The 26,293-nt window shown below is 38.7% G+C and overlaps 9 protein-coding genes across 9 annotated transcripts; 8 read left to right on the top strand and 1 right to left on the bottom strand.

The window, feature by feature from the left end:
• Positions 1 to 41: 41 nt before the first annotated feature.
• Positions 42 to 2,948, top strand: RO3G_17255 (uncharacterized protein; the record flags this gene model as incomplete). Its single annotated transcript, XM_067671839.1, has 1 exon — positions 42 to 2,948. The coding sequence occupies one exon, from the start codon at positions 42 to 44 to the stop codon at positions 2,946 to 2,948; it is 2,907 nt and encodes a 968-aa protein (XP_067527780.1).
• A 463-nt stretch (positions 2,949 to 3,411) lies between these two features.
• Positions 3,412 to 4,398, top strand: RO3G_17254 (uncharacterized protein; the record flags this gene model as incomplete). Its single annotated transcript, XM_067671838.1, has 1 exon — positions 3,412 to 4,398. The coding sequence occupies one exon, from the start codon at positions 3,412 to 3,414 to the stop codon at positions 4,396 to 4,398; it is 987 nt and encodes a 328-aa protein (XP_067527779.1).
• Positions 4,399 to 4,862: 464 nt separating this feature from the next.
• Positions 4,863 to 6,680, top strand: RO3G_17253 (uncharacterized protein; the record flags this gene model as incomplete). The annotated part of the gene is made up of 2 exons (XM_067671837.1): positions 4,863 to 6,558; positions 6,676 to 6,680. The coding sequence occupies 2 exons, from the start codon at positions 4,863 to 4,865 to the stop codon at positions 6,678 to 6,680; spliced, it is 1,701 nt and encodes a 566-aa protein (XP_067527778.1).
• Positions 6,681 to 7,099: 419 nt separating this feature from the next.
• On the top strand, positions 7,100 to 7,390 carry RO3G_17252 (uncharacterized protein; the record flags this gene model as incomplete). Its single annotated transcript, XM_067671836.1, has 1 exon — positions 7,100 to 7,390. The coding sequence occupies one exon, from the start codon at positions 7,100 to 7,102 to the stop codon at positions 7,388 to 7,390; it is 291 nt and encodes a 96-aa protein (XP_067527777.1).
• A 2,270-nt stretch (positions 7,391 to 9,660) lies between these two features.
• Positions 9,661 to 10,320, top strand: RO3G_17251 (uncharacterized protein; the record flags this gene model as incomplete). Its single annotated transcript, XM_067671835.1, has 1 exon — positions 9,661 to 10,320. The coding sequence occupies one exon, from the start codon at positions 9,661 to 9,663 to the stop codon at positions 10,318 to 10,320; it is 660 nt and encodes a 219-aa protein (XP_067527776.1).
• A 467-nt stretch (positions 10,321 to 10,787) lies between these two features.
• On the top strand, positions 10,788 to 11,774 carry RO3G_17250 (uncharacterized protein; the record flags this gene model as incomplete). Its single annotated transcript, XM_067671834.1, has 1 exon — positions 10,788 to 11,774. The coding sequence occupies one exon, from the start codon at positions 10,788 to 10,790 to the stop codon at positions 11,772 to 11,774; it is 987 nt and encodes a 328-aa protein (XP_067527775.1).
• A 909-nt stretch (positions 11,775 to 12,683) lies between these two features.
• Positions 12,684 to 13,705, top strand: RO3G_17249 (uncharacterized protein; the record flags this gene model as incomplete). Its single annotated transcript, XM_067671833.1, has 2 exons — positions 12,684 to 13,297; positions 13,372 to 13,705. 2 exons carry the CDS (start codon positions 12,684 to 12,686, stop codon positions 13,703 to 13,705), a joined length of 948 nt encoding a protein of 315 aa, XP_067527774.1.
• Positions 13,706 to 17,185: 3,480 nt separating this feature from the next.
• On the top strand, positions 17,186 to 18,503 carry RO3G_17248 (uncharacterized protein; the record flags this gene model as incomplete). Its single annotated transcript, XM_067671832.1, has 4 exons — positions 17,186 to 17,629; positions 17,720 to 17,980; positions 18,050 to 18,223; positions 18,279 to 18,503. 4 exons carry the CDS (start codon positions 17,186 to 17,188, stop codon positions 18,501 to 18,503), a joined length of 1,104 nt encoding a protein of 367 aa, XP_067527773.1.
• A 5,690-nt stretch (positions 18,504 to 24,193) lies between these two features.
• Positions 24,194 to 25,932, bottom strand: RO3G_17247 (uncharacterized protein; the record flags this gene model as incomplete). Its single annotated transcript, XM_067671831.1, has 2 exons — positions 24,194 to 25,649; positions 25,763 to 25,932. The coding sequence occupies 2 exons, from the start codon at positions 25,930 to 25,932 to the stop codon at positions 24,194 to 24,196; spliced, it is 1,626 nt and encodes a 541-aa protein (XP_067527772.1).
• Between the last annotated feature and the right edge of the window lie 361 nt (positions 25,933 to 26,293).

The raw sequence follows: 26,293 nt of genomic DNA, 5'->3' as shown, positions 1-26,293 counted from the left end.
ACCTCACTGGTGATGTATTGGTCTCTCCTCGTGGTGCTGCTATGGCTCGCTGGCTTGCTGATCGCTCTCTTACCGTTCTGAACGGCCCACTGGCTCATGGTATTCCTACCTGGGTCGGGTTTCGTGATGATCGAGAGATGAGTAGCATCATTGACATGTTTTTAACAAACGCGTCATTGCTGTCTCCTCGCCTTGACATCGCGTCTGACTTGTCTCTTGGTTCTGACCATCGACTACTTACGCTGTCATTCTCTTTTGCTCAGTCAAGTGCCTCTGAGTCTTCATCTGTTACACCTGATGCTTCTCTACATCCTCGTAGGCTATGGAACTTGTCTCGCCTTGGTGAACCTGATCCTTGTCAGCTCTACCAAGATACCTTTCGTTCATCCTCTGCTCCTTTGCTTTCTCAACTGAAGAGGTTGGTTCAACACCCTCCTTCTTCACGTCCGCCTATTGACGACCTCAACGCGTCGCTCAACAACATTATCTACCGCTCTCTTGACTCTTCTGTCGGTGATCGTCCTCCTCGTCCATCGCATTGGAAAAAGTATTGGACGCAACAACTACAAGATGCTGCTGACTACCGCAACCGATGCTACCGTAGATGGCGTCGTGCCTTTGGCATCGACAAAGTCTATTGGTGGCATCAACATCAACAAGCAAACACCTCTTTTCGTCAAGCTGTCCTCGATGCCAAACGTCTGTCCTGGCAAGCATTCTGCAAGTCTCTCGAGTCTGACTTTACCAAAGCCATCTCCAAAGTCAAGCAGCTCAAACGACGACATCAGTCATCCGCATCCTTTTCACATCCTGATGGTCCGTCCAAGGCAGTTGAGGTAATGGCTAGTCACTTGGCTTCGGTCTTTGATGGCAGTCTACTACCTTCAACTCGCCCATCACCACCTCCATCTCCATCCTCTCTTGGTTTGCCTCTTGGTCTCCATGGTTCGTCTCCTTCTGGTACGTCTCCCTCTGGTCCCTCTAGTTCTTCAAGCTATTTATTCGCTCCTTTAACCATTCATACATATATCGGTCAGCTCCCTACTCGTAAAGCTCCTGGTACTGATCACATCAAGGCCGAGATGCTCAAGCCGATCAGTACTGACCTGTCCCACTTACTGTCTTGGTTCTTCTCCTTGTGCTGTCAGTGGTCCTACGTTCCTTCTCTTTGGCGCCATGCCCAGGTCTTTCCAATCTTTAAGAAAGGTGATCCTTCGCTGCCGTCCAATTATAGACCTATCTCACTGACCTCGGTGTTTCGAAAGCTCCTTGAGCTTAGTCTTGCTCCATGGCTCGCCTCGGTGTCGCCTCAACTCGATCTGGCTCAAGGTGGCTTTCGTCCTCGTCGCTCAGCTCTTGACCAGGCCTTGTGTCTTCATGAGTTGATGCAGTCCTACTACCGTCGCTCTCATCGGTTTCCTGTGGTGGCATTCCTGGATATCAAGTCGGCCTACGATACCGTCGACCGGCGTGTTATCTGGGATGCTCTTTCTCGCTCTGGTGCTGGTTCGTCTCCCTGTCTGCCTCTCTTGGTCCACCTCTTCGATGATGTCTCGGTGTCTGTCTTGGTGTCAAATCACTCGTCCGCTCCTTTTTCTCCTGTCACCGGTGTCTTGCAAGGTTCTGTTCTCAGTCCTCACTTGTACTCGGTGTACATCAACACACTTCCTTCCTTACTTCGTCAAGTTGCTGCTCCTGCTACTCATTTGGTTCCTTCCTCTGGTTCTGCTGATGCTGGTATGGTCCCAGTGAACTCTCTCCTCTTTGCTGACGATGTCGCAGTCATTGGCTCGGCAAAGTCAGTTAAAGAGATGCTCAAGCTCTGTGAGGATCACTCCTTATCTCTCGGCTATCGATGGAATCCTCTGAAGTGTGCGGTGCTCAACCACCCCACTTCCTCGTCATCATCTTCTGGTTCAACCCAACTAAGCCTTTATGGTACATCTCTTCCTTTGGTCGACAAATTCGTGTATCTTGGTATGCCGTTTGTCAAGACTGGTCTCTCTGCTGCTTCGGTGCTCTCTCTTCGTTCTCCTGGTGTTCTAAAGCTCATGTCCATCCTCAATTTGATAGGTGTCAACCGTCAAGGTTTCTCATTGTTGCTCTGTTCCCGGATCTATGCTACTTTTGTCCGTCCTAAATTCGAATATGGCCTCGCTATTTCCAAGTTTACCACTGCTCAAGTAAAAGAAATTGAACGTCTTCAAGATCGCTGCCTTCGTATGATGGTTGGTGGCCATGCCACCTCCTCTACATCAGTTATCAAGCATGTCACCACTTTGCCATCTATGCACCACCGCATAGATGTGCTCACAACTCGCTTCTGCCTTCGTGCTCGCTCTCTGCCTCGCTCGTGTCTCCTGTCGCTGATGGTCTCCTCGGTGCCCGCCTGTCGTCTAACCATCCATTTGCAAAACAATCCGCTCTTCCTGGCTTTGCCTTCTCCTGCTCCGTCCTCCGATACTCGGCTCAAGACCTTCTTTCGCCAGTATCGTGAGCGTCAACTCACATCTCTCGTCACCTCCACTACCCAGGTTCTCCTACGCGCATGTCGCCCTGCTCTGGTGGTTGATCCCATTCTTTATGTTCCTGCAACCCGTGCAGAACGCTCTCTCTTGGTCCGTTGGCGTCTTGGTTGGCTGCCTGGTAAACCAGAAGACTGTCCTTGCGGACGCGATCGTCGCTCTCGCCGTCACTTCCTCGAGTGTGATTTGATCCCGTCCTTCCTCTGGTCTGACCTTCCTCGCTGTCCTCCTGGGTCCTATCCAATTGATTTTGCTTTGTCTTCGCTGCCCCTTGGTCGCTCAGCTCGCTGTCCTCCTTGGTGGTCGTCTCTCTTATTGATGCTCTGGTACATCCAACGTCTCTGCCGTCCTGATAGGTATTATCCTATTGACTCTTCTCCTGGTGCCTCTTGGTATTCTCGTTCTGCTCGTCGCTCTGACTGAAACCCTTCTTTGTCTGTCTCCTACTGATCCCCCACGGAAGTAAAGCCATCAAAGTTCCTTACCGTTGGGTTGTGACAGTAGGTCAGCTAAGTTGTGGAAGTAGGCAGCATATCTCACCTTTTTTATTTATCTTTTTTTTGGAGTTTTTCTGTTTCTCAGGCTCCTTTTTTGTACTTATTCTTTTCTTGTACTTGAAGATGCAATAATGATTTATTAATCGCCTGCAAATATCTTCTTTTTAAATAAAACAAAATCTTTAACCTGAGCTAAGCGACCGCTTTCTTTCGCTCTTCCGACCGTTACACAAGGTATTTATTTTTGCTCATCTTTGAACTCGATTTACAACACCAATACGATACATCCATCCACCATTTTAATACCAAAAAACGCGCCTTTTTTTTCTCTACAACATATATTTTTTTCAGCCCGAAAACTCTTATTTTGAATATTTTAGACATCACCCATGTCCCAACATTTCACCCTTGCTAATTTGCAGATGTCGCCAAATGCCATTGCAAATGTCGACATGTCAAACCCAAATGACATTTCAAATGTGTTCAAGTACCTTCTCAACACTGTTAACACGCTTCAAGAACGTGTTACAACTCACGACGACATTTTAAACGAATTGTCAACATTGCGTAATGAAAATGCAACATTAAAGGCCGAGATTGCTAATCTCCATGCCCAATTGAAATCAGCATCCAACAAATTGTCAACTGCCACTGATTCCAATGTTGTCTCCTCCTCTGCCACACTTGATCGTCCTCCTAATCAAGTTTCCAATGTCTCTGTGCCTACCTACAGTGCTGTTGCTGCCCGTGCTGGTCCCAAGCCAGTTACCAAAAAAAGAAAACTTGCTGCTAGTCGTACGTTCCAACCAGTGGACCCCTCTGCTCCTCGTGGGTTCGAGTACTTGTACTTGAATCGCAATCGTAAACTTACCCGTGCTGAAATCAGACGTAACCTGCGTCTGCTTGGTCTTGATCTGTCTCGTGTCTTGGACATCTGCTTCCCTGGCCCTAAGGTTATTGGTCTGCTCGTCCATGTTCTTTACAAAGAAGAGGTGATCTCTCTTCTCTCTGCCGCCAAGGTTCCGTTGGTTGACGGTTTTGATCCTTTGGATCCTGTCAACTTGGCTGATCCTGAGCTCCAGCATCTTTCGTTGGCTGACAAGGCTAATGAATGTGCTGAGCTCCAGTTCACTCGCTGCTCCCGTGCTCTCTCTCGTCTTGGTGCTGGCCGTGCTCACCTGGTGGGTCCCATAGGTAAGTACTTTTCTACCAAGGGCTGGATCGATGAAGACTCTTTGAGTCAGATTTTGTCCTCCCTTCCCTCTCCTCTTTCTGCTTCTCGTGGTCGAGACCCGGGCGCTGCTTTCCGTGGTGACACGGTCATGTCAGATGCTTTGGTCTCTGATGCCGCTAGTGCTGGATCGCACTCATTATGAGTGAGGTCCAACACCTTTCTATAAGCCTTTGGAACGCGAATGGTCTTCGGACCACGACCGTCCATGAGGTCTTGTCTCATTGTCTCTCCTCTACACTCCTTTTCATTACCGAGACTTGGCTTCTTTCCCCTTCACTCCTTCCTACAGACTGGATGCAGTATCATGTGTATGGTGTTCCTGTACCTTCGGCCAACCGTGGTTCGATGGGTGTTACTGCTCTGGTCTCTCCTTCTTGTCCCTTTCCTGTCTCTCAACTTCCTTCACCGAATCGGTATACCCTTTCGTTGAAGGTCGGATCCTTTCGCATTCATTGTTTGTATGTCCCTCCTCCTCTTTCTACCTCTGACTTTGTTAGTGTACTCTCCTCCATTCCTTCCTTACCCAATACTTTTATTTGTGGCGACTTCAATGCTCGTCTTGGTGACCTCACTGGTGATGCACTGGTCTCTCCTCGTGGTGCTGCTATGGCTCGCTGGCTTGCTGATCGCTCTCTTACCGTTCTGAACGGCCCACTGGCTCATGGTATTCCTACCTGGGTCGGGTTTCGTGATGATCGAGAGATGAGTAGCATCATTGACATGTTTTTAACAAACGCGTCATTGCTGTCTCCTCGCCTTGACATCGCGTCTGACTTGTCTCTTGGTTCTGACCATCGACTACTTACGCTGTCATTCTCTTTTGCTCAGTCAAGTGCCTCTGAGTCTTCATCTGTTACATCTGATGCTACTCTACATCCTCGTCGACTATGGAACTTGTCTCGCCTTGGTGAACCTGATCCTTGTCAGCTCTATCAAGATACCTTTCGTTCGTCCTCAGCTCCTTTGCTATCTCAACTGAAGAGGTTGGTTCAACACCCTCCTTCTTCACGTCCGCCTATTGACGACCTCAACGCGTCGCTCAACAACATTATCTACCGCTCTCTTGACTCTTCTGTCGGTGATCGTCCTCCTCGTCCATCGCATTGGAAAAAGTATTGGACGCAACAACTACAAGATGCTGCTGACTACCGCAACCGATGCTACCGTAGATGGCGTCGTGCCTTTGGCATCGACAAAGTCTATTGGTGGCATCAGCATCAACAAGCAAATGTTTCCTTTCGTCAAGCTGTGGCCAATGCCAAACGTCTGTCCTGGCAAGCATTCTGCAAGTCTCTGGAATCCGACTTTACCAAAGCCATATCAAAAGTCAAGCAACTCAAACGACGACATCAGTCGTCCTCATCCTTCTCTCATCCTGATGGTCCGTCTAAGGCAGTTGAGGTAATGGCTAGTCACTTGGCTTCGGTCTTTGATGGCAGTCTACTACCTCCAACTCGCCCATCACCACCTCCATCTCCATCCTCTCTTGGTTTGCCTCTTGGTCTCCATGGTTCGTCTCCTTCTGGTACGTCTCCCTCTGGTCCTCCTGGTTCTTCAAGTTCTTTATTCGCTCCTTTAACCATCCACACTTACATCGGTCAGCTCCCTACTCGTAAAGCTCCTGGTACTGATCACATCAAGGCCGAGATGCTCAAGCCGATCAGTACTGACCTGTCCCACTTACTGTCTTGGTTCTTTTCCTTGTGCTGCCAATGGTCTTACGTTCCTTCTCTTTGGCGGCATGCTCAAGTCTATCCGATCTTCAAGAAAGGTGATTCTTCGCTGCCGTCCAACTATCGCCCAATCTCATTGACCTCGGTATTCCGAAAGCTCCTTGAGCTTAGTCTTGCTCCATGGCTCGCCTCGGTGTCGCCTCAACTCGATCTGGCTCAAGGTGGCTTTCGTCCTCGTCGCTCAGCTCTTGACCAGGCCTTGTGTCTTCATGAGTTGATGCAGTCCTATTACCGTCGCTCTCATCGGTTCCCTGTGGTGGCATTCCTGGATATCAAGTCGGCCTACGATACCGTCGACCGGCGTGTTATCTGGGATGCTCTCTCTCGCTCTGGTGCTGGTTCGTCTCCCTGTCTGCCTCTCTTGGTCCACCTCTTCGATGATGTCTCGGTGTCTGTCTTGGTATCTAATCACTCTTCCGCTCCTTTTTCTCCTGTCACCGGTGTCTTGCAAGGTTCTGTTCTCAGTCCTCATTTGTACTCGGTGTACATCAACACACTTCCTTCCTTACTTCGTCAAGTTGCTGTTCCTGCTACTCATTTGGCTCCTTCCTCTGGTTCTGCTGATGCTGGTATGAGAAACATTTTTAGATATATATGTATGATTTTTTTCTTTAAATGTATTAATATATAAAAAATTTATAAAAATATAAGCATGCTGATATAAATATGCATTCTATACAATATAGACTAATTGTAATTTAGATAATTTTATAATTGCGTAAATATAAAACATTGTAAATAAAGCATATACAATTTTAATATATATTTATAATAAACGTATATAATGTATAATACATAAATATAAAAAACATAAATGATAAATATCAGAATAAGTTCATAATAATAACATTAAGAACAAAATGTTTCTCTATGGTCCCAGTCAACTCTCTCCTCTTTGCTGACGATGTCGCAGTCATTGGCTCGGCAAAGTCAGTAAAAGAGATGCTCAAGCTCTGTGAAGATCACTCCTTGTCCCTTGGCTATAGATGGAATCCTCTGAAGTGTGCGGTGCTCAACCACCCCACTTCATCTTCATCATCCTCTGGTTCAACCTAACTAAAGCTCTATGGTACATCTCTTCCTTTGGTCGACAAGTTCGTATACCTTGGTATGCCGTTCGTCAAGACTGGTCTCTCTGCTGCTTCGGTGCTTCCTCTTCGGTCTCCTGGTGTTATTCAACTTATGGGTATTCTTAACAAGATTGGCGTGAATCGTCAAGGCTTTTCTCTTCTCCTTTGTGCTCGCATCTATGCCACATTCATCAGACCCAAGTTCGAGTATGGCCTTGCGATCTCCAAGTTTACAGCTACTCAAATCAAAGAAATTGAACGTCTTCAAGATCGCTGCCTTCGTATGATGGTTGGTGGTCATGCCACCTCCTCTACGATGATCAAACAATAACTAAAAATTAAATCTTATTTATAATATAATATGTTATTTTATAAACTAAAAAATATTTACTATAAATTTTTTGTTATTCTTTATATAATATTTTTTTATCCTTAAAATAATCAATAATAATTTCTTTTTGTTTAAAATCAACTTCTTTTACCCAGGAATTTTCTTTTTCACTATAACCTTTCCATTTAACGTAAAACACATATTTTTTAGTTTCTATTTTATGATCTAATATTTCTTCAATTTCAAAAATATTTTCATCATGATTTACGTTTCTTATATCATATATATTTAAATTAGTTGTTTTATTTTTAGATCGTCTTTTTCGTTTTTTAGAAATACTTTTATATTCTGGAAAATCTATTTCACTTTCGTTACCATTATCATTTTCAATATTTTCATCACTAACATTATCTTCATTATTATCTATTATCATACAATTACTATTTTCATCATCAATAATGTCTAAATTTATTAATTCTGTTTGCAATTTATTTAATTCTTTTAACTTTTCAATCTGTTCCATTTGATTTGTATATACTATATCTATTAATCTAATATCACTAGGAAAATCAAAATTTTCGTTAACCCAAAGTTTATGTTGCTCTTGAACTATTATATTAAATTTATCTGAAAAATTTTGAATATTCTTTAATAAAAATGAAACTTTTAATTGTAAATTAATGTATTTTATGTCATCCGTTTTTAATATAGAATTGTTATTACTGAATCTTTTAAATTTATTATATAAATCTTTAAATTGATTTTCCACAGTAGATCTGAAACTACCAAACACTTTGTTATAGTGTTCTTCTTGAACATTTAATGGAATACCATTTTCTTTTCTTATTGGATAGAAAAAATTTTTATCACATAGTTTAATATTTCTATTCTTACATAAGTTCTCAAATTGTTTGATGAATAATGTATACCCTCCATCTAATGCAACACAATCATGTTCTTTTATCTTTTTATATAATTTCATGTTTAAAAACATTCCTCCATCACTGCTACAACCACAAAGTTCACTATCTGAAACATTTATAATCATTTCATTTATATCTACTAATATTTGTGTTCTAATTCCAGAAGTTTTTAATTTATATGACCATTTTTTCTATGATGAAATATCTGGTTTGTCATATTCTATGGCTGTATCGTGGCCATCAAGAATTAAAGTTATATTTTTAAAATTCTTTGGGTTTTTAATTAAACTTGATAAAACTCTAATTTTTATGTTACTAAACATATTTATTAAGCAATAATCCACGAATTTATTTAAATTTTCATAATTTTTAATCCAAAATTCTTTATAAATTGTATAGAATGTTGAATATGGTATATATTTCTTAATATTTTTTGAAGTAAAACCAGATGTCAATTGATATAATAATAATAAAGCTTTTTCAACTTCTAAATATGGACCTGGGTATTCCTTATGTGTATATAAAGCTGTAATAAAGAAGAATACAGCAATATACCCTAATTTGTTTAATAACTCATCTTTAATTTCATTAATATTTTTAACATTTTTTAACTCTGTTCTATGTTTATATTTATTTTCTACTTTTTTCCAATCTTGACCTAAAAAACCCCATTGTTCTAATATTAATTTATTTATTTCAATTTTTAATTCTTTTCTGTATTTTAAAATATTTTCATCATTTTTATTTGCATAATTATCCATAATATCTAAGTCGATGTCCATATTTGAATAGTGTTATTATATAATATTGTTTGCATATTTTTATTTATATATAAATTCCATTTTTCTTAAAAGCATAATTGTTTTTCATTCTTCTTAAAACAATTTAGATTTATAATATCGTGTGTAACAATAAAATGCCAAGACATTTTATAACACAAATATTTATAAATCATTACATATTAAAAAATTATTTCTACAAAAGCTACAATTTAAAGGTCTTACATATGTTACCGGATTTTTAAATATAGTTATTGTCATTCAGATTTTTATGAAAATATATACACAAATTAATTTATATTTGATTTACATCTCTTTAAACAAAGACTAATATATATATATTGTTATTGTATAAATAATAATAATAACAAAAATAAAAAATAACAAATTAACTTTTTAATATAACATAATGTATTATATTATTTAATGAAAGAATATATTTTTCATATATTATTAATATAATATTTAATTATTAGATTTATTCATAAGTATAACTTAATTATAATATCTGATAGATACTGTTTGGTCTTCTACATTGATTATCAAACATATGACAACCTTGCCGTCTATGCACCACCGCATAGATGTGCTTACTACTCGCTTCTGCCTTCGTGCTCGCTGTCTTCCTGATTCTTGCTTGCTGTCTTTGCTATCATCAACTCTACCTGTATCTCGCATCAAGATCCATCTTGACAAGAATCCACTCTTCCTGGCTCTGCCTTCTCCTCGTCCGTCCTCCGATACTCGGCTCAAGACCTTCTTCCGCCAGTATCGTGAGCGTCAAGTCACATCTCTCGTCACCTCCACTACCCAGGTTCTATTACGCGCATGTCGCCCTGCTCTGGTGGTTGATCCCGTTCTTTATGTTCCTGCTACTCGTGCAGAACGTTCTCTCTTGGTTCGTTGGCGTCTAGGTTGGCTGCCTGGTAAGCCTGAAGACTGTGCTTGTGGACGTGATCGTCGCTCTCGTCGTCACTTTCTTGAGTGCGACCTCATACCATCGTTTCTCTGGTCTGACCTTCCTCGCTGTCCTCCTGGGACTTATCCCATTGACTTTGCTCTCTCTTCGCTGCCCCTTGGTCGCTCAGCTCGCTGTCCTCCTTGGTGGTCTTCTCTGTTACTGATGCTCTGGCATATACAACGTCTCTGCCGTCCTGATAGGTATTACCCTATTGACTCTTCTCCTGGTGCCTCTTGGTATTCTTGTTCTGCTCGTCGCTCTGACTGAAACCCTTCTTTGTCTGTCTCCTACTGATCCCCCACGGAAGTAAAGCCATCAAAGTTCCTTACCGTTGGGTTGTGACAGTAGGTCAGCTAAGTTGTGGGAGTAGGCAGCCAATCTCATCTTTTTTCTTTGTCTTTTTTTTGGAGTTTTTCTGTTTCTCAGGCTCCTTTTTTTGTATCTATTATCTTTTTTTGTACTTGAAGATGCAATAATGATTTATTAATCGCCTGCAATATCTTCTTTTTAAATAAAACAAATCTTTAACCTGAGCTAAGCGACCACCCTTTCTTTCGCTCTTCCGACCGTTACACAAGGTATAGGACGCGTAATCAACTTTGAACTCAAATATCTCACCCAATACGATACATCCATCAACCGTTTTAACGCCAAAAAATTCGCTAATTTTTTCTCTACAACATACATTTTTTTCAAGTTCGTAACTACTTTTTTTGCAATTTTCGACATCTCCCATGTCCCAACATTTCACCCCTACTAATTCGCAGATGTCGACAAATGCCCAAGCGAATGTCGACATGCAAAGCTCAAATAACTTGGAAAACACTATTCAGTATTTATTAAATACTGTACAAACGCTGCAAAACCGTGTTACATCACACGACGACATCTTGGCCGAACTCCATGCATTGCGATCTGAAAACACATCTCTCAAAGCAGAGATTGCGAATCTGAAGGCGCAATTGACTTCTTCTTCTGACAATCTTGTTACTGCACCTGTTTCTTCTGTTTCGTCCCTTCCTGCTGCTCTTCCTACTGCTCATGAACAAGTTCCAACTGCTGTGGTTCCCACTTATAGTGCCATTGCCGCTCGTAACGCTTCGAAACCTGCCTCCAAAAAGCGCAAGCTTGCTGCAAGTCGTACTTTTCAGCCTGTTGATCCTTCTGCTCCTCGTGGATTCGAGTACTTGTACTTGAATCGCAACCGAAAACTTACCCGTGCTGAAATCAGACGTAACCTACGTCTGCTTGGTCTTGATCTCTCCCGTGTCCTTGACATCTGCTTCCCTGGTCCCAAGGTCCTTGGTCTGCTTATCCATGTTCTGTACAAAGAAGAGGTGATCTCTCTTCTGTCCACTGCTAAGGTTCCGTTGGTTGACGGTTTTGATCCTTTGGATCCTGTCAACTTGGCGGATCCTGAGCTCCAGCATCTTTCGTTGGCTGACAAGGCTAATGAATGTGCTGAGCTCCAGTTCACTCGCTGCTCCCGTGCTCTCTCTCGTCTTGGTGCTGGCCGTGCTCACCTGGTGGGTCCCATAGGTAAGTACTTTTCATCCAAGGGTTGGATCGATGAAGACTCTTTGAGTCAGATTTTGTCCTCCCTTCCCTCTCCTCTTTCTGCTTCTCGTGGTCGGGATCCAGGCGCTGCTTTCCGTGGCGACACGGTTATGTCAGATGCTTTGGTCTCTGATGCCGCTAGTGCTGGATCACACTCATTATGAGTGAGGTCCAACACCTTTCTATAAGCCTTTGGAACGCGAATGGTCTTCGGACCACGACCGTCCATGAGGTCTTGTCTCATTGTCTCTCCTCTACTCTCCTTTTCATTACCGAGACTTGGCTTCTTTCCCCTTCACTTCTTCCTACAGACTGGATGCAGTATCATGTGTATGGTGTTCCTGTACCTTCGGCCAACCGTGGTTCGATGGGTGTTACTGCTCTGGTCTCTCCTTCTTGTCCCTTTCCTATCTCTCAACTTCCTTCACCGAATCGGTATACCCTTTCGTTGAAGGTCGGACCGTATCGCATTCATTGTTTGTACAGTAAGGGACAAAATCAGTCCGTTTTTTGGTTTTTTTCGCAATGCCTCTCCGAGAATTACATTTATAGCTCCGCTTTGCTGACATTAAATTTGCACGTAAGCTAGACAAAAATGTTGGTGTAACCTAATTGCTTCTAGCTGCATTTCTTCTGTAGTTATGGCGGAAAAAGTGATTTTCCGTGATTGCTGCTATGATATTTGGTACTTATCATGTAAAAACAGTAAGAAGTCAATAGCTAACAACTACTATTTATTAAGTAAGAAAAAGGAGAGGAACTAATAATTTAGAATGAACCCTGGATTATATCGTCTGACTATTAATTGTATAGTCTGACGTAGGCTGGACTGAGATCAATAATAAAATAATAAATAAAGACATCATTAATGACCAAACACGACAGCTGCTAACGCCCGATTTTGCATTAGGTCCCGTATCTCCAGAAACAGTCACTGGATTGACTTGAAATTTAGTTTGGTATGTCTTATGACGTCAGTGAACGCTTACGCGTTCTCATATTTTAGCTCATTTTATTTTTTTACATTTTTTCTTTTTCCCCTTTTACCTCATCTCAGATTAGCCAAACACGCCATGACAGCAAAGAATGCCGACAAACATGCCCAAATTGAAAACATGTTGAACCACTCCATCCCATGGGATGTAATTCAAAAGAAAGTAGGCTGTGGAAAGTCCGTGATTCGAATAATTTCAAGGAAAACCAAGATGCAGTCAAAAAATAGCGCGGGTAGACATCGTTTACTCACACCTAGGAAGGAAACCAAAGCAGCTAGAGATATAAGACTAGGCTTATCTAAAAGCGCAGCTGATGCTTCCTTTGGCATTAAAAAACCAGATCGATCAGTCAATCCAAAAACAATTACTCGTACTTTCAAACGCAAAGGTCTAAAATCGGCTAAAAAGAAGACGGCACTTCCACTTAATAATGACAGGCAAAAGGCACGATATGATTGGGCAAAGGCTCATAAAGACTGGTCCGAGACTGATTGGGAACGCGTTGTCTTTTCTGATGAGACAAAGATCCAAAAAAGAGGGTCTAATGGTCTAGAATACGCTTGGAAAGAGGATAATGCACCTTTTCGAGACCATCACTACAAAAAGAAACATGCTTATGGAGGAGGCGGGATCATGCTTTGGAGTTGCATAACTATACATGGAGGGGCTACATGTCCTGGCTACAAAGTAATGTAAATGGTGAGCTATACACGTCAGTACTTGAGGAGGAATACAAGGAAACATTGAAGTACTATGGCCTGCAAAGTAGTGGCATGATCTTTCAACAAGATAATGCAAGCATCCATTGTGCTTCAGCTCCTTCAAAATGGCTCCAAAAGAACAAGGTTAAGCTACTGAGCTGGCCAGCATACTCTCCTGACCTTAACCCAATTGAAAATGCATGGGCCATGCTTAAAAAGAGGGGACAGATGACAAGACCACCCCCTTCCCTGGTTGAGGCTGATCAAGCATTTTTTGACCAGGTTTCGAAGCTTTGGTATGACCTAGCAACTCCAGAGGACTGTAGAAACCTTATTCACTCCATGACCCGTCGAGTTCGGGACGTAATCCAGCGTAAGGGCCGTGATACCAAGTACTAATTAAAATTCAAAGAAATAAAAATCCGTCATTTTCAATATATCTTCTTATAACATGTCGGAAACTAAACAATACCAATCCCGACAGGTATTGTCAGATTTGTTGAAAAAAGAGGTAAATTTTTTGTCAGCAAAGCGGAGCTCTAAGTATAATTCCCGGCGTGGCATTGCGAAAAAACCAAAAAACGGACTGATTTTGTCCCTTACTGTATTTTTGGCGAAAATTGAAATATTCAAAAAATCACTAAAAATGACCTTATGCCTACGGGATGTCCGACACAGTTCCCGTTTACATATCATAATGTATATTTTAGACTGCCTTTCAGAGGGTATATGTCACAAAAGTCGCAGACATATGGCGGAGATGCAATACTGATTTTCATTTTTGTGCACCAGTTTTGTCCGCTACAGTATAAGTCAAAAACAGTTGCTTTTCATGTAGTTTACATTTAATGATATCCCAAAAGATAACTTATACATTGCTTGAACAAGTTTTATTACTCGAGTGCTATAGCTTCAACATGGAGAGTATTATTTTTTTTTTTTTTTTTTTTTTATTTCAGGTAAAAAAAAAAAAACGAAGTCGATAACGAACTACAGCAGTAAAATAGCTTTTTTTTTTCTCCCTAGTTTTATTTTATAGAACACATTAGATGCCAAAGGTACAAAAGATAAAAAAGAAAGCTCAAGTTCTAGTCAAATGTAAGTTTATAAAAAAAAACAATAGCAACCAAGTCTAATGTCGGTTTCTTTTTTTTTTTTCTTACATTAGGAATTCCTAATGGGACACATTCGGATGACGAACATGAACCTCATGAGCAAAGTTGTTCTTTCCAATACGATAAAACTATAAGAATAACAGACTTTATTGTTGCTTGTTACTGAAAGGTTATTTTTGGTAAAGAAAGTTGCCATTGCTCACATCTCTAATGGCTAATGGCTAATGGCAAATTACACCCATGTGCAAACATAAAGTAAGTAATGAACTAGTATAAGCTTAAAAAACATATATTCTTTTATATTATTTGTCATAAAAAATAATAAAGCAATCTATTTACTTGATAAACAAAAGTGTTTTGTATGTATTTGTTAATTATAACTGCCTTGTAACAAAATGTTAGCAGAGCTTCTTTATTTTTTATTCTTTTAGAATATACACGTATTCTTTTTTTATAATGTAATAGCATTTGCATTTCTATAAAGTATATTTGTTGTTAGAGTACTGTTTTCATTTGAACAATGAACTTTTTATAGCTATACTCTTTTCTTTTCTTTTTTTTTTAACTTCGTCTTTTTTTTTTAACTTCGTCTTTTTTTTTTAACTTCGTCTTTTTTTTTAACTTCGTCTTTTTTTTTTACCAAGTCTTTTTTTACCAGGTCATTTTTTTCCCAAACACGATTATTTTTCTATGTTCTGTAACACGTTCGTAATGACCTAAGCTAAAAATCACAAACCACCTTCCTAATATGTATTCTTCTGAACAAAATAATCGCAAATTGCTTTTGATTTCCGCATTTTGCCCTCAAAAATAAAAAAAGAAGACATCGGTCTTTCAACAGTAGAGGGGAACAGGCTTACCAAAAAAAGACCATTTGAAAAAAAAAAAAGACACTTTTTTAAAACATGAATAACTCTATGAATACTTACCCTACAAAAAAAACAAAAATATCGTTAAATTTCTTTATTTTTTTCGCACCTAAATCTTTTTTCAAAATTCAAAAATGACCAATACAACGAAAGTTACATCTTTTCTCCAAAACCCATAAATATCTGTTAACCAAAAAATGTTCAATCTTGCGATATGCTTTATCCAATTGGAACGATTATTTGCAGTGGGACACTACAAATAATCGTGCAAACTCTGCGAATCGTTAGTTGTTAGGTATATGCTTTTATGTTCAGCAATATTAAAATCTGTGATTGAATGCATATTTATGCCGACGACGATATCAGCCATACTTTACGGGCCTATAATTCTATTATTTATTCTGCGTTTTGCTAATGCAGATACTGACGGGAGTGATAATTCAGAGTTCTAAGTAGATTTAATCCTTAATGTGCGAGGACGTCTATCTTGGTAGCTGCTTTTCATAGTCTTTTCTACGTCAGAAAAAAATTGGGGACCAATGATACTTTTCAAATCAATGCTTTATTTGTCTTTTTGTTCTTTATAAACCACTCATATTGCCTTATACACTTCTTTATCGACCACTCATATTGCTTTATATACTTCTTTATTGACCATTCACATTGCAATAAATATTGCTTTATATACACAAAAAAATAGGGATTTGGTTTATAAAAAATAGCTTTTTTTTTATTTAAATGAAATAATAATAACAATATACAGTATTTCTTTGCTTGTAGTGTTTTAAAAGCTTACTTGACTTACCTATCGTCACCAAAAAAGCATCAACTAATCTAAAAATACATCAATTAATCTCGTGGAACTCAAAAGGTTCTCATGAGAAAAAAAAAAAAAAAAGGCCAAGCTCAAGGATGCAAAGACACAAGGATTCAAAGATTCAAGGATTCAAGGACTTGGGCACTCAAAGCAAAAGAAGAAAAGACATCAGTACTCAAGAACCAAAGCAAGGGCGAGAAAGAGATAGTAAAAGGCCAAAGCATAGTAGCATGTATCTATAATAATTATTAGCTATTGAGTATACGTAGTAGAAGTAATAGTATCTTTCTTTAGATAGGCCAGAAGACTAGCTAAGCTTATACCAACAAATAAAAAAGGAAGCAGCATGTATCTATGATAATTATTAGCTATATAGGTTATGTAATAGAAGTAATAGTACCTTGCTTTAGATGGGTTCAGAAAAAACAAAGCTAGCTAAGCTTATACCAATAAGTAAAGAAAAGGGAAGCAACACGCATCTATAATAGCTATTAGCAATCGAGTATATAGTAAAAGTAATAGTACCTTGCTTTAGATGGAACAGGAAAAAAAAAGAAAAAAAGACACTAGTTAAGCTTATACCAACAAGTAAAGGAAGCAACGATAATCCTGGGAAAGAGACTTTATAAAGACCATTTCAAACATCAAGAAAGCAACCGATATGGTTTTACTAAAGTAAAAGCACCGTTAGAGCAGGAATATGATATATATAATATGAAGAACTTACCTTTTATGAAGATTGTTTTTTTTTAAAAAAAAAAAAAAAACAAAAAGGGAAAAAAAATACTTTTTTTTATAGTCTCATTTTACTAGTGTTACAACTATTCGGTATCAGTCAAATCTAATAACCATGAAAGCTCGTTCTAACGCTATTTTTGAAATTAGAGCAGCTATTAGAATATTCAAAAAGCTTGTTTATATATTGTTAAATTTATTCTTTAGTTAACTTTAACATCTTCAACCCAAATAGTGTTTTTTTTTTTAAAAAAAAAGAGAGTACAAAAGAAACAGAAGAATATAAAAAAAACATTGTAGGACATTTTTCTTTTTTTTCCTTCTTTATACTTATTCTAAAAAAATGTCCAGACGCGTCGCCACCCCCATCAACGTTCCCAGCAATGCCCCCAAAAGGGCAAGAGTTTCCATGGGCATTGCTGGATCATCGTCCACTGTTGTTCCTTCTCCTTCTTCTTCTCTTTCTTCTGCTCCCGCTCCCGCTCCCGCTCCTGCTCCTGTTTCCGCTTCTGCTTCTGCTTCTGTTCCTTTTCCTGTTCCCGTGTCCGCTCCTGTCCTCGTTTCTGCTCCTGTTGCAAGCTTTGGCAGCCATACTGGTGCAGAGGCCTTCGGAGCAGCCTCTGGTCTCACACCAGAGATGATGGCTGCTCAAATGCAGTTTTTTGCTCAAATGTGGCAACAGCAACAACTGCAGCAGCAGCAGCAGCAGCATCCAGTTCAACAGCCACAGCAAGGGCAGCAGTATGTTGATATGGCTGAGATCAACAGGATCAAAAAGCAGTGTAGTGTAAGTCTAAAATTAAAGTATCAATTAGCAAATACAATTTAATAACTTTATTTCTTTTTTTTTCTTTTTTTTTTTTTACTTATATTATAGGATCACATAGCTGATCACTACCGTGAATACTTGGCTGGCCGTGGCATCAAGTTTGATACGCTCAAGTCCATCACCGACAAGGCCAACAGAAAAGTAAAAAATCTGTTGCGCGATGAAGTCAGGAAGCACCAACGCTTCAATGGCCTGACTGATTCGCAAGTATTCACCATGATTAGAAGCAAGTTCTATTACATGGTGGATAAGGCAAATGGGAAAGCTGTGACGACACCAACGTCAGCCTGCCGCAGCCGCGTAAATGCAGTAAGTACTTGATATTTAAAAATTGTAATATAAAATGCCTATAATACTTACATCAATACTTTATAATAGAAACTCCTTAACAGGAGGGTTGCTTACAACGCTAACGCAGCTGCATACCAAGCACGGTTCCCATTTGCCGAAAAGATCTTGACGGTTGATTGGACCTCTGATGAGGAGAATGGCCCAGAAGATGAAGATGGCCGTACGTTTATTGTCAAACGGCCATCATTCAGAAGTGAAAGAGTAAGTATGACATATCAATAAATCTCATTTTCTAATATACCTTAATTGCCTACAGGTAGTGGAATTCCACAAAGAGCTTCAGAAAGGGTACAAAGAATTACTAAAGAAAAAGGGAGCTCCACCAACAATTAGAAGAAGAGTGCAAAATGTTGAGATGGAGGTCCCAGATAAACTCGATCATGAGTACTACCCTTCCTGGGCTTTTTCTTCCCCTGCTCTTGGCTTCCCCACTTCTGTTTCTGGTCCTTCCTCCTCTGCTGCTGCCAACCCAATGCCATAGGCATCCACTTTTTTGTTTGCTTTCTTTTTTGTTTCCTGTTTTGTTGTCTCTTACCAAATTGAATAAACATTTGTTAAAAAAAAAGTAGTCTATTGAATGATTCTTTAGTAAAATATATAAAATAATAATGATAATGATAATGATAAATGATTGAATAGTTTTGCATAGTTGTTACATATAAATTTTTCTTGGAAGAGAGAGAGTGAGAATATTATTGTCGATATATGGCTTGACAGCAACAGGATTATAAATGCGATGAATCGGAAGTATGCTAAGTCTTGACACTGGTTCATACTGATTCTTCCACACTTGGATGCCAGTACCATCAAAAGTGGGAAAATGTTGGGTCGCATGGCTGTACCAATTGACAAATGCAAAGTAATGAGTGTTGTTACCAAATGAATGGGTAAAAAAATATGATATTTGACCAATACGCAGTTGATTGTCGACAATGGCCTTGCATCGATTGCGGTACTGCTTGCTGATGTTGTACAAATATTGGTAGAGTAATCCCTCCGCATCGTTTTTGTGTGGTCAGCTCAAAAGAGGTTTTTTCGTGTTGCAAGCGCCATACCTCTCTGAGTTTAAACGTGACTGCCTCGAAAGTAACACCATTCGATGCGGAAAAATTATTTGCATTGATTGCTATATTTGGCATCTAGGTAGGACAAATACCCAGCCCGGAATCTCCTTGCATCGTATCTTTTCCTTCAGCCCCAATGGCGGTACTCATAGATCTCTCACTGTAACACACAAGGAGGTACAGGCTTTTAAAGACGAAAAAACCCCCTGGTCGGACGGACATTATGCTACCAGAAAGGATTACAAGCCGAATTCTTGTCCTTCCAATATGACAAGCTTATCCATAGGTAGAAACAGTGTTTCCGCATTTAATGATGGTATTTACAAGGTGATCACATCGAAACTCAGCTTGGTATCCGTCTTAAAGCGTGAAAAAAGTGCTTTTGCTGATGGACAAGAAATTGTACAAGTAGACTGCAATCTGAATATTGTTTCTAGTTACACTTAAGATATTCTGAGAATCTCAGATGATATTTCTGCATTGATTGCTCATTCTATTAAAGATTGCCCTTCGTAGTATCTTACATAACAATCGTAACATATACCCAGTTGTCGTGTAATGAAAAAAATGACTGAACAATAATAAGGAAAGAGTGTAAGTCCTGCATGAGACTGGTTTATATCTCAGTTTAATGTAAACTAAAAATATTCTAATTGAAGTCAGATATTTATATCTTATTGAATGAATGGCTTGATATCTTCTACTGTAAGCGTTCGTCTAATCTTCAGATACTTTAGCAAGTGTTATTCTAATTATGATTATGAAAACTTTTCATTTGTTCTTTTTTATGTTTGTGATAGATTATCTTTTATTCTGTGGATTCCTCACTGATTTGAATAGCGTTATTTCATCTATGTGAGATCAGAAGAACTCATGACATTGGATTAGATTTCTAACAATAGGAAAAAAAAATTATTACTTTAGTTGATACTTAACGAAGTGTTGTAAGCATAGTTATTTTCTACACGACTCCAGCTGAATTATAATAAATAAAGATACGCAAAAGATTAAATTATGATTAAACAATTCTACACTTTTCCAAATTTAGAACAATAAGATCAGTATTTGTCATCCTAGAGAGTTTAATCAATTGTCAACCCCAAAAGTAATTAGATCAAAGTTAATTGACTGGTTATTATTTCTATTGTTCAATTTCAAATGCATACAGTAGCTTACAAAATTGTACAAGTGTTTTGCATTTTTTGCTTCTGTAAGATTTATCGATACCAAAACGATAAATAAGCTACAGCATGTTCTACATCATTCGATAGTATAGCTTCTTGGCTTTCTTTTGGTACTATTCAGTCGGCGATAACGTCATTTTGGATGGAGCTATGGCCGCTTACAAATGCCGACTACACTTGTACAATTTTGGAACCGCTTCAAATATTTCAATATCAGCTTATAGTCTTGCTCGTCACAGAGTGTAAGCCACCAAAAAAGATTTTTTTTTATTCTTCAATGCTCAAAGTATCTTTTTCTTTCTTTTTCTGCCATTTTTCTTACACCTACAGGAGCTAACTGCTATATAAAAGTGTACCAACGTCCAATATGCTGTTTAGGATAGGGGGGTTTTAGGTAAAAGTAGTATAACAACAAAGATAAAGAAATACTGTTAGAACTTGGTATCTCTTTATTAAGTTAAGATAACTAAGATTGAATATGATAAATTCTACATGTAAAAAGTGAGAGTATTTATAGACATGACACGGATAAAGAATTAGGACAGATTTATGATCAATTCGACAGAATAGATGATTACTATTTCTAATTATTAGTTTAGCCTGTTCCTAGCTTGTATTGTCAATTATGCTATTGGGATGGTTTCAGATAACTCTGGATGTAGGACTATTTAGGAGACGGTACGGATGAATATAAAATCCTCTAGTTCCGTGATTGGATATTATGGCTAATAATAATATCTCAGTTAGGATAAAGGTTTACATGACTTAATGATGATCCGGTAAGTAATTGTCATTCCTTATTCAACATGCTCATATCATCAATAAACTATATTACAACCACGCCATACATTTGACTGTGTGAAGTTAATATGAATAAAGCTTAATATAAAAATCTAATCAAAGTCTTTTATTGATCTGTGCTGGGAATAATGTTATAAATGATTCCAAAGTTATGTCAACATACTATTCAGGATCATATCCGATTCCTTTTACTAAAATAAAGTGGCTATAATCTTATGTATCCTTAACATATGCAACCTATCAGTGTAGATTGTTGTAGAACAGAGTCTGATCATAACGGACATTGAATAATCACAACTAAAAGAAGTATATTAAAATTGATAAAAGATAATAATTTAAATCTTTATTAAATAAAATATATTCTTCTTCTTTTTATATAAAACTATCACTATTAGATTCATTCTATAAAGTAAACATGAACACTAAATAAGCCATGATCTTTACTATTCATTATTTCTGTAAATGAATAATAATGGATCAGGTACCTAGTCAACTTTGATCTGACTGGAGGCATTTCATATAAATATATCTTTCCTCTCAATGAAGACGGGACAACTCTCCCAGACCAGTTAAAGAACAATAAGATCTATAAAAACAACGAATTAAAGATTTTTATAATCGATTCAGTGATCACTATTCAATCAAACGTGTCAATGATTGGATCTACGCTCATAACTACTCATTTACCCGTCAATTGATAGAAGAATATAAATAGTAGACTTTGTAATGTTTTCTTTTTAACAATTAAGATTGTCTTAAATAAAGTTCAGTCTCAAAAAGTATTCTTTTGGTTTATCTTTGTTATTTCTTTTACTTTACCAGAACATAACATAGATCTCCGTAATCGTATCATCAGCTGCTTAAAAAACGGATACTCTATATCAAAAACAGTGAAAACAACTGGAGCAAGTCGTGTAACTGTTCAGAACGTTCGAAAAACAATAAAAAACGAAGTAAACAACATTAAAGCAGGTCACCCCAAGTTACTCAGCAGCAGGGATGATCAGTATTTAGTCCGATTAGTGACTGTTAAAGGTCAAGAGAATGCAGTAGAAGCCAGAAACACACTCGAAAATGACTTGCAAAAGGTTGTATCAGCCAAAACAGTGCGAAGATCGTTGCGTAGGTCTGGTTTAACCTCTTTTGTTAAGCCTCAACAACCATTGCTCAGTGAAGTAAACAGACGAAAGCGATTGGACTGGGCTCTTAATCACGTTGACTGGATCATAGAAGACTGGAAACGCGTGATTTGGTCTGATGGGACTAAAGTAAATCGTTTTGGATCGGATGGTAAGGTTTATGCATGGAAGCAACCAAATGAGAAGCTTAAAAGAAGGCATGTAAAGCAAACCGTAAAACATGGTGGAGGATCGCTTATGGTTTGGAGCTGTATTAGCTGGTACGGGGTTGGGTATATTGTCGACGTAGGCAAGAATATGGACAAGAACGTCTATTTATCTGTATTGCAAGATGATTTGGTGAAGTCTATGACCGACTATTGTAAAGAAAATGGCCTGAGAATGACTGATTTTGAATTTATGCAAGATAACGGTCCGAAGCATAAGTCCAAAATCGTATCTGAATAGTTGTCTGAACAGGATTTTACAACAATGGAATGGCCTCCACAGTCTCCAGACTTAAATCCAATTGAGAACATGTGAAATACCTTAAAAAAACGCTTGTTTAAACAGTATGATTGTCCTCCTGCCTCTATGGATGAACTATGGACTCGTATGTTCGAGACTTGGTACGAAATTACCGAAAAAGAATGTCAAAATTATATTGAAACTATGCCTCAACGATGTATTGACATTATAGAGAACAAGGGTCTTTGGATCAGCTTTTAATGCACACATTTAAATAAAAACTTTATTCTAAAACATCGGTTCCAAAATTGTACAAGTGTAGTCGGCATTTGTAAGCGGCCATAGCTCCATCCAAAATGACGTTATCGCCGACTGAATAGTACCAAAAGAAAGCCAAGAAGCTATACTATCGAATGATGTAGAACATGCTGTAGCTTATTTATCGTTTTGGTATCGATAAATCTTACAGAAGCAAAAAATGCAAAACACTTGTACAATTTTGTAAGCTACTGTATATTAGAACATCGACAAGCTTTAGCTTAATCATTGGTTCTTCATCACGACATCGTTACCGAACCTATATCCTTTATAGCTACACTCACAAAGAATATAAATAGATACCAACTTTTGATCCATAAAACGGGGCTCTTTTGCAATATAAAGAAATCTGCAATAAAGAAGGATTTTAATCTTATATTGCTACTATTGTTTTTTTTGTTACTGTTTTTTTTGCTGCGTTTTTTTATTTTTGTTGTTGTTTTTATTGTTTTTTTTTTTGCTTTATTTTTTTTTAACCTTACGACTACAACACAAAGAACCATCATTAATATAAAGCATACTCTAGAAGAATGCATTAACCTGAAATTAATCATTGTTGTGATATTTGGGATAGTGCGTACTCGATTGCAGTTCAAAATAAAGTAAAACTTGAAACTTGATAATTGATGAGTTATTTGAATTTTTTTATTGAGTGAAGACAGACGAGAGAGCCCATTAAATCAGACGACGTCTTCATAAATTTAGTAATCAAGGAACCATAGCTACAAAGTATGAGTTACTAAAGTTAGCTGTGCATATTGAAGGATATATATCAGTAGCCTTTTATAAAAATAGTTTTAAATTATATAGAATGGAGATATTGATCAATCGCACTCAACATTTAAGTGTAATAACAAAAATACGACATACATAATCTTATTTAACTTATCTTATATCTTGTTTTATTTTAATTACAATCTTGCATTGAATCTTATATCTGCCAATGTCGACTTTAATTGGTTACTGCTCAATAGCACCTTTTACTCAGACAAAGGGACTGAAATTTGGCATACTTTTAATAGACATCACTACTACAGCATACCTATCATCAGTATGTATGAACTTGACTTGGAAGGAGTGTAAGTTTATAGCAAATCATTCTTTTTAGTGTTTTGAGAGTGATATTTTATTTTTATTGTTAAGCATGAAAGGGATACAATTAAGACATAGAACCCGCAGGTACATATTTAATTAGAACTATTTGTAAACATAATTAATTTATGAATTACTGGCTCTGTTGCCTAAATTTCTACGGGTAGCACGGGTAGCACGGTTAACACCTCTAGGTCTACCAACAGGGCGGCTTCCGGTTCGAGGCCTTCCACCAAGACGATTACTACGTGCAGGTAAGGCTTCGTTTTGACCATTTCTAGATACCAAAGGACTGCCCTGCTCTGATTGAAGTAAAAAGCTGGATGTTTCTGCCGTGTCATTTAGCTCCTCCCCGCTATCGTTAGCTTGTATAGCTTCTTCTTCTAATAATTCCCTAGCATCGCGGGCACGACGACGTTCTACCCATGCTTCAAAACGACGAGCGTCTCTAGCTGCAATTCGAGCTGACACTGAAGGTGAGTTACCATCAAGACCACGCGTAAACCAATCCTCAGTTTCTGCAGACCGTTCAGCTGGATCTGAGTTCATTGCCACTTCGCGGATCATGCGCTCAAAGTACTGCTTGACATTACCGGCATTCTCGCTTCGCCAAAGATACTCCAAGATGCGTTTGTAGCAGTTTTCTTTGGTTCGGTTACGAGGCTTGATAAACGCTTTTAAAGGAGCCCACATACTTTCAATCATGTTGGTATGAATCTTTCCCGATATGGGCAAACCAGAAAATGAGCCTTGGTTACCTTGTACTTGATCTACCGTGGCAAAGTCTAAGGAATGATTGACAACCTGATGCCTGGCAAAGAAGAAGTTGCCGTCATTGTAAGCGCTTGCATTGTCAAGTATCTCGCCAGTATTCTCATCACGCTCTTCCCTAGGGTGCAGACCGGAATATGCTCTCCATCCATCAGATCTAAATGGTGACCCACGCTGGACAGTATCATAAATGATGGGCAAGAGTGTTGCCGCTGTCCGATTAGGGACGGTGCAAAAGAATTTGCGTCCTGCTTCATACCTAGGTCTCAGCTCTTGATCGCCAGTTCGATGATCAGTGTAGGTGTAAAACCGATCTGCCTCATTGGTGGGGACCAAGCACTCAACCATACCAAAGACCCAGATGCCTTCTACACGATGACCACGATGGTTTTTTCGCTTGCCAAACTTAGACTCATCTATTTGTATATGGTGACACCTTACATTGGAGCCTAGTTTATGCTCCTCTTGTCGATTATGGGCATTGTAGTCACTGAGCATCATTAATCGAAGATCATTTGCCAATGAAGTCACAGCAGGACGGCTCATGCCATGGGAGTTGCAAATGTTGGTGATGCTTGCGTCTTTTAGATAATCATACATCACCGAAAGAGTGTAGTTTGTCAAGCATTTACGATTGTAAAAAACCGAGTTGTACGTACAGACACGAGACTTTCTACCAGGGTGACCAACAGTATTACCATTTTCATCGATGTCAAGACCACCAGCACAATAGTACGTAAGTCTTCCGCTGTCGACACGATTTCTTAGGGTGCAAACTTTTCGACAGCCATCAATGCCACATACATTGGTTCTATGAAAGGCGTTGTTTGCGGATAAAAGATGACTGCAAAAAAAAGGTAAAGGGTCAGTAAGAAAATAAATCCCACTATCGCAATGTAACATTTTTGATTATAATTAACTTACTCCCATGCTCTTTCGGGACTAACAATTATTTGCGCTTCAAGGACACGGTCACCAGCAGGAGGAACATAAGACCTGTAGCTTGAAACTACTTGACCAGATACTCGACCGCCCCTACGAGGAGTGGCACCGTTGTTTGAATGGACAGAAGCAGATGAGTTGAAACGAAGCATGTTAAGTAGATAAAATAAAGAAGAAAAAAAGAAAAAAGGCATGTCTCTTTATATAGATATTTTGAAATGCAATTAAAACACGTTGTTTCACATATCACATACTCAAATATGCACATGGTTACAACTCGGAAATTAGCACTCGTGGTTACAACTCGGAAATTGGTACTCGAAGTTACTATTCATTATATACCTGCGCCTTGTGGTTACATATGCATGCTATTATGGATGGTTTCACTATTCTAATCCACCCTATGTTCTTCTACAGTAAGGGACAAAATCAGTCCGTTTTTTGGTTTTTTCGCAATGCCTCGCCGGGAATTAAGCTTAGAGCTCCGCTTTGCTAACAAAAAATTTGTCTCTT

Source organism: Rhizopus delemar, genomic scaffold (assembly GCF_000149305.1).
Source record: "Rhizopus delemar RA 99-880 supercont3.29 genomic scaffold, whole genome shotgun sequence".
NCBI classification, from domain to species: Eukaryota; Fungi; Mucoromycota; class Mucoromycetes; order Mucorales; family Rhizopodaceae; genus Rhizopus; species Rhizopus delemar.
This window is presented reverse-complemented; position numbering and strand designations above follow the sequence as displayed.